We start from the raw sequence: 15,018 nt of genomic DNA on the forward strand, positions 1-15,018 counted from the left end.
TACAAGTCTCTTGAAAATAAGCTGCTATTTCTCAGGACCGTTGCATATTCAGATGACAAGAAGATAGCACTAACACAAAGTCATATTAAAATTTTTTTGGGGATTGCTATTTCAGGCAAGGCGGAAGAATTATTGGACTTGGAGTAGGGAAAGGTTTCCTTATGATCTTCTAGATCCATGTGAACTTTCGCTCTTTTCTTCCTCTGGCCTCCAAATAAACACCCTCAGATCCAAAGCTGCAGTACTGTGGCACCTAATACTGCTATGCACATATACAATTGGAGGATTAAACGGCTAGGAAAATATTGGGGAGAAACAAGGACAGGAGGTAAAAGTTCTCCTTGAAACAAGGCCCAAAGGATATGGGGACAGCAACTAGTAGTGTCCTTCTTGGATATGGGCAGGTTTCTTCCCCACTTCCCTCTTTTTGGCCAACACTCAAAGTTTGGATCATTTGTTCATACTTTTGGACAGCTTGGATAATTTGCTTGTTCTTCACATGTTAATTTTACTTGGTCCTCAGTGATCCTATGTGCTAGATAGTAAAAGTATTTATCCCTATCTTACAGAAACACTTTTGTGGTTCAGTTATTTTTCAGTCATGTCAGACTTTGTGACCCCATTTGGGGTTTTCTTGGCAAAGAAACTGGAGTGGTTTGCCATTTCCTTCTCCAGATCCTTTTATAGATAAGGAAACTGAGACCAACAGGGTTAGGTTACTTGCCCAGGGTCACATAGCTAGTATCTGAGACTGGATTTGAACTTGGGTCTTCCTGACCCCAGGCCTGGTGTTTTAGCCGCTACCACCTAGGAACAAACTACATCATTAAAAGTGCCTACCCAACATTACAGCTGTGGCAGAACTCAAACCCAGGTGGTTTCTTGTCATTATACCGCAGAGCCACATATGTTCTTCTGCTAAGATGGAATTCCCTAGAGTACTTCCATTCAATATAATGTAACATATCTTTGAGATTCATGCAATTAGTTGTACTTTCCTTTTAGATTGGATGGGAAGAAAAAATGTCCCGGTATAGCATTAGCCATATCATTACTACTGGCATAAATGAGGCTTGCATGGACCATATATCTACTACTGGCAAAAAGAGTCTTCATCTTGCAGAATCCAGAATGATCCCATCACAGATGGAGAAGACTGTCTCCGATGTAATCAATGATGCAAAAGAGATTGTGGCTAGGCTCAATGCCAAAAGTAAGTGAACAGTGCTTTGATTGGGAGTGGCCCTGATGAGCACAGTAGAGCCTCTTGAAAGAGGAGATAGTCCTGGTTGCTGGCATGGTTTTTAACTGACCAAGTAAAATAGTACTGTCAGTATAATAGGTTAAAACTTGAATTTGGACTTGACAAAGTATGCCGACTAATTCAATCAAAACTCCCTCTTGTTGGCTAGGAATGAAGTAACATTAAAATATCACACTACATAACTCTAGAATCTGAATTTTGACTCAGAATTAGTTGAGAGCTCCGATCACTTCCAAAGTTGGGCCAAAACAGCTGTTTTGGTTGTTGGAAACCAAAGTCTTTTTCCCCCCACCCCTAAGTTGATAGCCTAAGACCCCTGTTGTCTGGGAATATGGCAGAAATAATCTCTACATACTAGACTGAGGTAATATCAATGTTATAATAAAACCAAATGGCAGGTTTCCTTTTGTTGGGAATATTGGTGTAGTATTATTTCCAAGAAGATGATTATGATCTACAAAGTTCTAATGTTACCATGAGTATTTCAGCTGAGGCTTTAAGAATTTTTGTTATGTTTGTAGTCAGCCTAAGGCTGGAGAATAGAACATAGTATTTGGATCTGGAAGGGGCTGGAGAGATCATCTTATCTAACCCCCTCCATTTCATAAATGAATTACCCTTGTCCAAAGAAAGTGAAGGTACCTGTGCAAGGTCATACAGGCAGTAAACAGAGCGGGATTTAAGCCCGATTCCTGACTCCAAATTCAATGCCCTTTCTCTTATGGCATGCTACCTTAAAATACATATTTGTATTTGTACCAATCTGTAGAAAGAACAGATACCTTAAAGAGTACCACTGAGTTGAGATCCTAAAAATGGAATTATATAGGTTAGAATTATTAAATATCTTAATGGTAAAGATTTTAGAGTAATCAACCTCTAAATTCAATGTAGTCATTTCTTGTGAAATAGAAACTTCCTTGAATTGGGCCTTTTTTTTTTTTTAAAGGCAGAAGGAAAAATTAGAGGCTGTAGTTTAATTGCTCTTGGCCTAAAGACTTCTCACTACTAGTACTACCTTATCTTATTAGAGGCTGTGCCTTTCAACATCTTCTAGTTTAACTAATTATGTTTTTATTTGCAGCTTCAAGTGAGCCTATCAGCCAAGAGAGAATGAGTAGACCACAGGAGGTAATTTTTACTAACAGTCTGAGCTCATTCTGATTCCACTGTGAAAACAAACAGTACTGGGTCTAATGTCTCAAATATATCTTGGTTTATAGCCTCTGATTAGAACTTGTTCATTACAAGAACGAAGTAACTGGCCTAGGTGTGTTGAACACAGTCCACAGTGGCCTTTCACAGACTTTCCACTACATATAGCCCTTCTAAACTTTTTAAACCATTTCCTTTTAAATTCAAGAGCTAACCCTGGCAGATTGAAGAAGGGCACTATACAAATTCTGGGGGGTTTTTTAAGTGTATATTTGAAGGGGAACTAACTTGAATATTAGTGGTGTCACACTAATCAAAGGTGGAAAACTGAAGAGGGCAGAGTAAAGAGCTAATGAAAACTTTATGCAAAAAAGAAGGAATAAATACCAAAGCTAACCAATAAAAAGAATAAACTTGAACCTGGTATAAAATCCAGGGAGTGAGCCACTATTAACAGGTGAAACATTTGACTAATTAAAAGGAAAACTTATCAGCAAGGTAAACCTGGGTAATACAAGTAAAATATCAAGGGGTTTTTTTTTTCACCTATAAGAGAAATCCACACCCTTCTCCTTTGTACCAACTGATCACAACATTCAAAGCAGTTTTGGGAAGGGCTGGGGAGAGAATGGAGTTGGCATTTATTAAGTACCTAGTATGTTCGAGGTACTTTTAAAAATACCTCATTTGATCCTCATAAAAACCTCTGAGGTAGGTGCCATTTTTCATCATTTTACAGCTGAGAAAACTGAAGCATACACATTGTGACTTGCCCAGAATCACACAGCTAGTAAATATCTGAGGTCAGATTTGAACTCCAGTCTTCTGACTCCAGGCCTAGAACCCCCCAGCTGCATCTATAAGAAAGGTAATAAAGTATAAGCAAAGACAACATCAGGATCTTGGGAAGGACCAGCTAGTCTCTTCCCCCTAAGGATGGGAGGATTCCTTCAGAAGGACTGTGGTGCCTTGTACCTGCCCCTTTCTCACCCATTTGCTTCATACAGCAGGACATACTCAAACCTCATTTCTATAAGGACTTGTCACACCAAACTTTGCAAACCTTGAACCCCAGGCTGCCACCCTTATGTGGAGCCAACTCTATTCCTCCCACCCCAAAGCTGCTATTCTTTTTTTTTTCCTCTGAATGCCATGTCTCACCACTACCACCAAACCCATGTTTTTATAATTATAGGTTTCCCTTGGTTTCTATCTTTTTTGGCTAGGATCTGATATCTACTTCCATACTCAGTCGTCTAACCTGAATTTTTGTTTCTTTGCCTGTAATTAGATTATTATCTTGCATCCCTGTCTCTCAGAACTATATATGCCTCTATTCCTTCATTCTCTACATGGTTAGGTCCAAAGAACTTCCTCTTCCATTTTTTTTTTTTGCCACTGAATCTTGAGCCTTCATAACAAACCTCAGAATACAAACAAAAGGCATATATGAACACCAATTCCAAGTAGTGTTAGATAAGATGGGGCTCTGAAGTTATTGGAAGAAACTTGAAACTGCTAAATATTTATAAAGTAAATTAGATCCTTTTCTTATCTAATTGAAGATCAAAAAGTTAACAAGTGGCTATTATATAGAGAGACTACTGCTAGAGACACAAAGATGGGAACATTTCCTGACCGCTATTCAGGTACATATTGTCAGCATTTTTCAATTACTATGAATTTTGGGAACGCCTTCTAATCTTTAAAATAGGTTAGATATCCCCAAGTAGCAATGGTCACAAGCATTAAGAAAGTTGAGATGGCAGAACATGTAACCTAGCAGACCTCAAATTTCATTTGGTTGAAACAGTATGTATGAGTACATATTTGGGGATATGAAAAAGCTAAAAAGCTGGATGGCACCAAAACATGTTAAGAGCCTAAGGCATTATAAATTTATCTTCTAGAAACCACCTTTATCTAAAGAGATCATACTTGACAAAGCTCAACCATCAAAAGAAACTGATTCATTAACAAATGCCAGTAGTGGTTATTCCAGCAAGGAAGATGCCACAAGCATCAGTGCTGTTTCCACAAGATCTGAGTCTAATGAAGAGAAAATCTTGTCTGAAATTCAAGAGGAGAAAAGAATACTAGAAGAATTAAAAATGACTATGGACAAATACCTCCCAATCTCACAGGACATGGGTTAGTGAATATCAAGCTAGATACAACTCCTCTAGTCTTCTCCCTTAATTCAGTCTTGCATTTGAGTATAAAATAGTCTGGCTAATTCCTAATTAGACTGTTCTTGATGCACCCTATGACTTAATCATCTAGCTCCCTCTAAATATGAAGTTGCGACTAATCACTTGCCTATAAGTTTTTATCTTTAAGAGTAGAACAGTCTTATAGTTATTACATATTTAGCCCTGAATAAGAATCTGCTGCTGTTTTATGATTCCAGTGCCCAATGCCTTAGTTCAGGAAAACAGGACATCCTTATGGATTTGGTCATGTAGCATAATTTAGCTTTTCTCACTGCAGAAGCAAAGGGAATATCCTATGGATTGTCAAGGTCTCTTAGATTGCCTCACTATTGGTCCTTGACCCCTCTTAATTCTAGTGTCTTCCCTCTGTTAACTGTGTCCTATTTACCATGCATATAGCTTGCTCTGCATATATTTCTTTGCATGTTGTCTCTCTCGTTAGATTATAAGATCTTGAGGGAAGGGATGATCTTTTACTGCCTCTTGTACCCCCAGCCTTTAGGACAGTACTTGGTAAAGTGTTTTAAGTATGTTATTGTAGAAGAATCATTAACGCTTTTTAAAAAAAAATTTTAAATAGCTAATATCCAAGAATCTTCAGAGGAAGATGGAGATTATTTTGGAGACAAGTCTTCAAAAGAAGAAGGCTATTTCACACCACTAGGCTCTCTGCCAAGCAACCTCCAGCCCCAAGCATATAAGCATGCATTGGAAAATATCAGAGGTGCCAAGAACAACATCAGAAAACTCTTGTACCAGCTCTATGAAGCAATTGAATTGGTAGGATTTTCTATGCTCTAAACTACTTCTAAAACCAACTAGTTCCTTCCTTATAGTAGTTTTACAGACTCCAAGTTGAAAAGGACCTCAAGGCTGCAGGTTCCCCACCCCTGCCTAGTCCCTCTCCATATAGCAATTTCAAAAGCAGTGTCCCAACTTCTGTTTAATGCCCTAGTAAAAAGAACCCATTCATTATTTCTCAAGTGAGCCCATTATAGAGCACTTCGAATACTGGCAAGTCGACCCTACTCACTCCCTACCCAATTTCCTTAAGTATAACCTAAATCTGCCTTCTACATTCCTCTGCCCTACTCCCTTCCTACCAGGAGCAATGGACAAACAAAAACCCCTAACCTCTAGTCCACGTTAGCTCATTCAAGTACTTTACAATCTTCCTTTCTCTAGACTAAATATTGTCTGTTCATCTGACATGGTCTTAAGGCCTCTCAACATTCTGACTGTTCCTTTGCTCTCTGCTATATCTCAATGGCGTTTTTAAAATATAATGCCTAGAACTGATCATTTTAGAAACATTTAGCTGTGGTCAGAGCTTATACTCTATGTTGGGGACGTTGCCTCTCGATGCTGCCCAAGATTGTAATAGTTTTGACTGCAGTTAACCTTATTAAGCCCCATTGCCAGATCTTTACCTTGCTAGCAGTAGCAAGGTGGTACAGAGGTGCTTCTGTGTTTGGGTGAAGAGGGGGATGTTAACATGGTAGAAGTGGGTTTACTTCTAGATTCCACTTAGCCATGTAGCCTTTCTGGTATGGCAATTATCTTTTTATAGCATGTATGAGATGATGGCTTCCAATGATAGGGAAGGAATTACAAATTTCTGGCTCCTTGATAATTCCAACATCAATTCTGATGAACACCATTATAAGGTAGACCTATAACCTCAAGCTTTCCAAATACTTTGTACCACCAGACTTATCAAAGCAAGAAAGGTTCTAAGGATCAGCAGGATTACCAGAAGGCCCTATTTGAGCTGTGGATCAAGTGGAGTAGGAGCCAGTCCGAAAATGCAGATGGTAATACACAGGTATCAGACTTACATGCACATGAAACATTAATGTCAAACTGATATGTTTGGGGATCAGAAAGGGAACCTCATGAACTTTTGTATTTGTATGTATTACAAATGCCTAATTGCCTTGAGCTTCAAAGAGCATTCAACTTGGAATACTTTACTACATAAATACTGGAGGATAGTGAGAAGTTGCAATTGCGGGAATTGGGAAAGGTCTACCATAGGAAAATAATACAAGAAGTCAACCTTGAAGTTGAGCAGGGACTCTCATGACATAAGGATGAAAGTATTTTCTAGGCCTGCAAGTAGTTTATCTTGTTTGGTAGGAATCCCAAGTTTGGGGAAATGGCAAATAGGTGGCTTGGCTGGAACTGAATAAAATGGGAGAGTACAAGTAAAAGATACCTAAAAAGGTAAATAGAAAATGGATTGCAAAAAAATCCTAGAGGCAAGAGAAAACCATGCAAAGTTCCCAAGCAAGGATATGATAGGCTTCTGCTTTAGGAAGATTACTTGGGTTGCCTTGTGGAAACTGATCAGAGAAAAAGATAGATGAGAGGCCAGGAATCTAGACAAAAGGCTATCAGGATGGTCTGGGTAAGGCAACAAGTGTCTGAACCAGGGTGGGGCATTACGAGTAGAAGGGAACAGGTAGAAGACATGGAACTGATAAGACTCTACATGGGGGTGGTAGAGAGAATGAGGAAGCAGGGATAATGACAAGGCTGAAAACTGAGGGTAACTAGAAGAATGGTGTTGGCCACTATGTAAGGCCTGAAGCCAATGCATATTTTTAATGGAGATAATGAAAACAGGTTAAGATGAACTGGTAACCAATATGGTATGTTTCTAACATACCATATCACACATATTAAAAGCCCTTCTCTTCAGGAAGTCTTGGATTTTAGTGCCTTTTAAAATGATATTCTATAAAACTCAAGAGCTTCAGGCACCTATATACACCATAGGCCTGACTTACTATGCTAACTAGAGGTAATTATGTCAAACAAATCACAGGAGAGGTAAGAAAAGAAAATGGTACCATGCTCTTAGAGTTCAAGGTAAACTCATTATTCTGAGACCTCAACACTCTTAATAGCACTTTAATTGCCAATTACTTGTGCATTAACTACAGTAGCTGACTTTGAAACTTTCTGGATCCCTCAGAAGCTCTAGTTAACCTTCTCTCTGAAGTATCAATAGATAAATAGTGTATCTTTGTAGGCTTACATATGACTTACTTTAGGATACGTACTCATGGGATCTGTAGCCTTCATAGGTACTAAATGTAGTATGTGAAAATAAAATGGCAAAAATATAAGGATTAATTTGGGAAGATTTCATGGAGATTGGGGACTTCTGCAAGATCAGAAAAAGGGTAAATTGAGAAGAAGAAAGCTATGCTCAGGATAGGTACTTGAAAGGCACTGAGATTTTTCAGTATTATCCAGGTAGCTAGACCCTTCTAATCTGGTGGGAGCTACTTTGGAACTTGGGGAGGGAGCTGTTGTCAGAAAGCTGGCATTTAAAATGTGCTTCGGGAGGAAGATTGTCTTGCCGCCTTGCTCTTTGTGGGATGAGAGGGGAAAACTAGGGAGAATGTCAGGTTGGGAATAAGGGAACTAGGGCTAAGACTATCAGGGCACTTGGGGAAACTTTGTCAGGTGTTCTGTTTGGGTTTTTTTTTTTTTGTCTCCTATTCTGCTGTGTAAGAAGCTGTATCTAGGTGACCACTCCTTAATATGCAGAAGAAATAAGTATAAAAGCCAACCTTCGTCTGGTGTAGCTAGGTGACAAGGGTCATATGAATCTGGACTCTAGAAGGCCCAGGGTATTTTAAGGAAGCAGAGACTGGGGTAAGACTGAGCCAAGTAATCTTACTTGGGGAGGGGGAAGATCAGCCAGAGCTCCAGAGATGACAAGCAACAAGTAACTAGATAGAAAGGAGCGAACTACAAAAGACAAACTGCTTGCTGAGTTGCAGTTGTAGCAGAAAGAGCAAAGAAGTAATATCCCAGTTCTTCCTGACCCTGTGTTGGGTGTTTGAGAGCAGGAGCAGTCAGCTTTGGAGAAGGCATCAAGGTGTGTAGCTTCAGGAAAAAGCTAGGTTTCATGAATTACCAGAACATGCAGAAGGAATATAAGGAGAAAGCCCTAGAATCAAAAGATCATAGATAAGAGCTGAAAGGAGTCTTAGAGGCATCCCTTTTACCAAGCAAAGAAAGAAACAAGGACCTTTGGAAGTTTTAACTTTCCAAGCTCCGAGAGGAGCCAGGATTGAAACTTGGGTCTTGTGACTCCCAAGTTATGGGATCTTCTCCAAAACTACAAAAAAGACCCCCAGGGGGAAGAGAGGAAGACCAGGACAGATAAGGTTAGAGCTGAGTTTATTATAGATTGTGAAGAGGTATCCCAGATATAAATCATCTTTGCTGATCCTGCACAAGCAGGTTCCGCAGGCCAGGTGGCTCATATGAGAGAGGCAGGAAGAAAATGACTCAACAGAAAGCCCTTGTGTGACCATGGGCAAGTCACTTAACCTCGATTGCCTCACCATAAAAAGAGAGAAAGGCCTGACCTCCACAGGACGTTCAGACACAGCCCAAAGAAAAAGAGAATGACGGGAAATAAGTAGCTGGTACTACAAAGGAGGAGAAATAGGATGTCAACAGCAGGGGTGTAGCACTCATTACATCATGCTAATTCTAGCTATGGACCACAACAGTACTTCAAGATGCCTCACAGGGGCAGCTAGGTGGCACAGTGGATAGAACACTTACCTTGGAGTCAAGACCCGAGTTCAAATCTGCCCTCAGACACTTGCTAGCTCTATGATGCTGATCAAGACCAACTGCCTCCCCTCCAAAAAAAAAAAAAATGACCTGGCATTGCTGTAAAGGGGAGAATGTAATAAATATTGAGGAAGGGGGTGCATTTTTATATGAAATAGTCTAGCTGACAAAGTACTGAAGCAGGAGTACTAATAGCAAGCAGAACTAAGAGATCCTTTCAGTCAATAGATCTTGACAACTTATTTTTCCTTTTGCTGTAATTTCCCCCCCCAATCCAAAGATGACTTTTGAAACAGAGCGACTAGAAGAATGGAGATAATATTAACAGGAAATATAGCCTAAAGAAGGTTTTATAGTTAGGAAAAAAAAAACTTTAGAATTCACCTAATTTTGCAGATGAGGATTACTGTACAAAGCATCTTCCCCACAGTCCCACAGGGAGTAAGTAAGAATAGGAGTTTAAACGAAGTCTTAACTCCCAATCCAGGGCTCTTAAAATGTGTCAGCTATTTCCAGTTGCCTACTGGATATCTATGTCTGTACAAGTATGAGTGTGTAGCTTCTAAATCTACTCAAAAGCAATTAAAGAGGATGTGACAGAAGGCAGAGGATGTTATCAGGCCTTTTTTTCCCAGAAAACCTGGAACTTATGCAGCAACTGCATACTTACTAAGCTCTTTCTGTACTAACTTTTTCTTGTAGCTCCTGGAAATCCGAGCTCTGGGCATGTCCCACAGCATTGCCCTGAAATTACAGTCGGCCTTCATGGACCTCCTGCCTAAAGTCCGAGGTCTCCCAAGCAGCCTACAAGACAAGCTCCAACAGGCCTGCTATGACATGCAGGAGCTTCATACCACCTTTTCCCTATGTAATGGGTTTGAAGATCTAGACAAGCATCATCTGACCCAGAGCCAGTTTAAGCTGACCCAAGCCCAGGGAAGTATAGAAGAATTGTTTTGTTTCTTAGAGGATAGTATTCCTTCTGGATGGATCATAGGACCCCTTTACCCCACTGAATATCCCTTCACAGGTAATGGCACTTCCTAAAGAAAAAAAAATCTTGAATTGTGATATGGAATCAGGCTGATACTTTCAGATTCCTGACAAGCAGTTGTACTAGTTTATAGTTAATAACTGCACTTTGTATACATTTCAGATTATTCAAATAAAGTTATATTGAAAATTGATTGATTCGGCCTCTGTGGGCTATTTAAATGTTTACATAGGAGATCACAGATCATAGATCTGGGGCAGCGTGCAGGGCCTGGAGTAAGGATGACACAAATTCAAATATGACCTTGGACCTTCAATTGCTGTGTGACCTAGGGTGGGTCATTTAACCCCTATTTGCCTATGTTTCCTCATCTGTAAAATGAGAATAACACTACTTGCTCCCAGCATTGGAGGGAGGACCAAATGAGAGAATAATCGTAGAGGGCTTGGCATAATGCCTGATACAGTGTGATTTCCCTCCCCCCCCACCCACGGGGGCTTATTCCAGGCCATGAATTTCCTTGTTATCTACCCTGGAAGGGGGAGGAGCAGCAGGATGGAGAAAATCCAAAGGCTCTTGGTGCAAAGTGACCTGTCTATTTTGGAGATAATGAGATTAGTTCTTGAGGGTTTTAGTTTAGGGCAAAGGTATTAGTTCCTTGTGGCTTCTTTTCTCAGCAGAATAGAAAGCTTAAACTACTGATTATGAATAACTCATAAAATACTCTCAACCTCTAGGTGACAGATTGATTGCCAAATTAAGGGGACAATCTCCAGCCAGCTGAACCTCCTAATCAATTATCCAATCAGAGTATAACAAACACCAAGTTGGGACACAATTTTTTTTTGTCTAATAACATTTTTTTTGAAAGCAAATAACCAGCAAAAATGTAAAATGGCAGAGAAAGGCACTTAAATGTGCTACTATCAGGAGGCAACAAAACAGAAGAGAGAATGAACGTAACTCTTCATTGTTCCAGCAGTTTCTGACTATCCAAAAATGAGCAGCCCCATGTGCTATGGGGCTTAAAGCTGCCTCTTTCAGCTGCTCCCTTCTCTTTCCAATCCATTTTATCCCTTTCCTAAGACATTTAAAAAACTGTCACTGAAGTAGAAAACTGTCCAGATCCAGATTCCAGGATCCTTTAATCTCTTCTCAGGCTAGAAAAGAAATAAAACTCCCAGGACCTTTATTAATTTAGGCCACCTCAAAAGGCACCCAGCAGCAGAGGCAATAACACCATAAAGGGCAGTCAGCAATTAATCTGTTTTGAGAATCTGTTGTGGGCAAGCTGGCCTGGACATGTGGTTTACTGTAAAGAATTATTGATTTGGCTTCCCTCCTCCCCACATTCCTTCTGGCTGCTTCCAGGGGATGAAGGTCACAGTTCCCCCACAGCATGGGCCCTATGAAGGTGGGACACCTTCCCCTCCGCTCTTTTGTCCCAACCCCCCAACAAATGAGCTTGGGTCTCTTTTGTGTCTGTCTATCTCTACTTCAGGTGCTGGTGGTAAACCCACACCAAACCTGAGCCATGATGGCAACCTTGAAGCCAGGACTGCAGGTGGGATGAAGTATGTCCCAAATTCTTGTGGGAACTCCAATAAGTTTGAAAGCTCAGTGTGACCCAAAATGAGAAGCCCATTTTCTTTGCCTGTCTTTGCTCTTTTTTTGCTTATTGGGTTGAAAAAGGCCCTTTTAAAGATAAGCAAGGAGACATATTTGGTAATTTCCATAAAAGACTTATCTTCTGCAAAATTTTACACTGGCTACACTGGTCCCTGATGCCTGAAAGCCAACTATGTTACATTTCACCTCCTCCAGGGTTCTCCAGTACCCTTAAGGAGGTTGGGTGTGCCTCCAAGTGTGTATGTGTATTGGGGAGGCTCACCTACACTCATTTCCACTTAACCACTCTCAGATTAGCTTTTACACGGAAATATTTACTTCAAAGGAATAATTAAACATATGAACTTTCCCACATATGAGAGGAATGATCCTTCCCTCCCTCACACACATCAGTCTTTGGGGAGGAGAAAGGAATTAGGTTCACTACTCAATTCCTTTAGAGCACAGTCCTAGTTCCAAGTTCAAAATCTGTTTTGGGCTTGAGTCCAGGCACCCTGGTTTTTCCAGGTTTCCCTGCCAGGTTGGCTAGATGCAGCAGCCCACCTGGAAGCCTGGCTCCAAGGTCACCACAGTTTGAACTCTCAGTCCAGTGGCAGTCCACTGGCACCTGCAACAGAGGGCAAACAGAACAATAACAAAACAACCAGACTCATTTCTTGGAGGTGGGGTAAGAGAACATGGGGGGAAGGTCTTCTACCTTCTGGTTCAACTTATGACACATGAGTTGTGAGTGAAGTATATAGTCTTCAACCTCTGGATGCAATAGGAAAAACCAGGCAGAAAGATCTCAAGACTATCCCTGTCTGGTCAGACATAGCCCATTCTGTTTGGGTCAATGAAAGGAGATCCCCTCCTAATCATGTGGTAGGAGAAACAGGGTGCCTCTGTTAGATAATCTGGGCATGTTCCAAGCCCCATTAGAGGAATAACTGTGATCTTCATCTGTACATGTGGGATTGCATGATACTGTAATATCAGCTGTTTGGAAACTTATTTTATGATACCGGGGAAGCAAGTGAAAGGACATTGACCAGAGAGAACTGCTCTCAATTTGGGACGACGACTGTGTTCAAAATGTGGCCGTGCCAATTTGCCAGGGACAGCAAATTTCAAATGGCGAAATGTGTAAGGGGGCTTGACCAGATCACCTAACATGGAAGTACCAGGACTCCCAGAATTTCCCTAGCACAAGGATGGGAGATCCCTCCTTTGGCTTCATAACCAGAAAAGGCTGTACCTTTACACTTAGCCAGATTGGGATAATTTCTGTCCTGCTCACTCTTTTCTGCTGCTTCCAGGGGATAAAGATCACAGTTCACCCATAGCATGAGCCCCACAACATCCCCTTCCCTCTTTTATCCAAGAAATGGGTCTAGGGTCTCTGTTGTGTTGTTTGTTCTTCTCAGTTTCAGGTGCCACTGGTGATCTCCCTCTGAACCTAGGAGTTCAAGTCATGGCAACCTTGAAGTCAAAACTGCAGGTGGGATGGCGCAGACAGCCAGCTTAGCAGGAAAGCCTTGAAAAGCAGGGGCCAGAATTTGGTCTAGACCTAGAATTTAGGACTATGCTATATAGGAACTGAGCTAAACTGTGAACCTAACCACCTTCCTGCCCTGTGATACTTCCCTCACCTTCCACTGAGGTGATACAAGGTGTGAGGAGGGCTACACCTTGCAATTTTTTGGGGGGAGGCAGTGGCTGTCCATTTGATGTTAAACCTCTGAAGTACACAGCTTAATCACAGACTTGAAATCAAGACTTTGGATCTAGTTCCAGGTCATTCATTTATTAGTTTGTGTGACTGGCAAGTCATTTACTTCTTAATCTCTCAATCTATAAAAAGGAAAGAGAGAGGACTAGATGGTCTATAATGTCTCTTCCAGCTCTAACATAACATTGCTATATTTGTATGCTCTGCTAAAAGGGGATAGACATGATTAGTTGGATACAGTCAAAGCAAGTAAGCTTCTAGGGACCAGATGTTTCCATAATAATAAAGACCGGGCAATATAATTTGGAAGCTAAACAGAGAATGGTTTTTCTCAATCATGGGGCAAGGGCTGGATTTCTTCAGGCCCCAAATTGGGAATTCAAAAGTGGAGACACTTGAACTTTTTATTAGCTAAAACTCAGTAACACTTATCTGTGGGGTGAGAGGGGTGCCCTTCCATCCCAGTTGGGGAAACAGGTTCTAGAAGGAAAAATGCTTAATGCTCTTGCCATAGTGAACCTGTCAGCTAGAAGAAGAGGAAGGGAATAAGCATTTATATGGCACCTACTCTGCTTGGCACTTAGGAGTTGGCAAGAATCCAGTCCAGACAAGATTTTCCTTTGGAAGTTAACAACTAGAACAAATAAGGGAAATTAAAAGTGACGCTTAATTGCCCATGTTTTTATTCCTAGCACCAGCTATCACTTGTTACATTTCCTTTTTCTTTATTTTAATGCACTTACTGGTTACCTCTTGGATGCTTAAAATTTCTGTGTGCTGCTATCAGTCAGGGGGGCAGGGAAAGGGAGGAGGGAAAAAATTCTGGGGCTGTCCCACAGTGTAAGTTGGGTGATGGGAACTCAGGCTAGAGGGGTAATGGCAGTGAGAAACTGGTAGGAGGTTTTAGTGAGAACTATTACAATGGTATGATAATTATAACTAAATGGTAATTATAATTAAAAGCTACCAAAACACAGGGATAGTGGGGTTCAGTGGACCTATGGCATCATAAAGTTGCTGTTCTTGGTACTATAAAGGAAGAAAAGACAAATCTAAACATAGTCATCTACATGATTTTAGCCTAGGAAACTTTATCAGGTAGGTATCAATGTCAGCTCAGGAAAGTTCCTGAGAAGAGCAGAAGTTTTCTTTTCCTGCACTGGCAGAGGTTTAAGGTAAATCAGGTTGTTTGTAAGCATCATCTAATAAGTAGTTTCTGTCACTGCTCAAGACAGTTTTGACCCAAACATGACCCAGGCACCCATAATAGGTGCACAGAAACTCAGGATATTCCTCCCTCCCCCAGCATACCAACCCCCAACCTCCCCAGATCACCTTTTGGCAAACACCTCTTAGAAGCCTCCAGGCTCTGAAGCAGTGACCAGTAAGAGTCCAGCTGTCCTTTCATTTCTATGTCCAGTCACACAGGATTGAACAGGCATGGATG

At 40.9% G+C, this 15,018-nt stretch overlaps 1 protein-coding gene and 1 long non-coding RNA gene across 2 annotated transcripts in view; one reads left to right on the plus strand and one right to left on the minus strand.

Moving 5' to 3' along the window:
- The window catches only part of LOC144456890 (uncharacterized), a 192,437-nt gene that overhangs the window by 152,556 nt on the left and 24,863 nt on the right, over positions 1-15,018 (minus strand). The window lies entirely within an intron of this gene.
- LOC144456891 (perilipin-3-like) lies at positions 564-10,424 on the plus strand. Its single transcript, XM_078153043.1, has 6 exons — positions 564-1,213; positions 2,349-2,395; positions 4,330-4,570; positions 5,213-5,412; positions 6,344-6,457; positions 9,940-10,424. Exons 1-6 carry the CDS (start codon positions 1,024-1,026, stop codon positions 10,282-10,284), a joined length of 1,137 nt encoding a protein of 378 aa, XP_078009169.1. The 5' UTR covers positions 564-1,023; the 3' UTR covers positions 10,285-10,424.

The sequence above is a fragment of the Phascolarctos cinereus genome, unplaced genomic scaffold (genome assembly GCF_003287225.1).
Source record: "Phascolarctos cinereus isolate Bilbo 61053 unplaced genomic scaffold, phaCin_HiC Scaffold_4;HRSCAF=312, whole genome shotgun sequence".
Lineage (NCBI taxonomy): Eukaryota > Metazoa > Chordata > Mammalia > Diprotodontia > Phascolarctidae > Phascolarctos > Phascolarctos cinereus.

Coding starts and splice junctions, on each gene's coding strand:
- LOC144456891 (XM_078153043.1), top strand. CDS start 1,024: ATGTCCCGGTATAGCATTAGCCATATCATTACTACTGGCATAAATGAG. Junction 4,571..5,212: donor CCCAATCTCACAGGACATGG/GTTAGTGAATAT, acceptor AATTTTAAATAG/CTAATATCCAAGAATCTTCA. Junction 6,458..9,939: donor ATGCAGATGGTAATACACAG/GTATCAGACTTA, acceptor TTTTTCTTGTAG/CTCCTGGAAATCCGAGCTCT.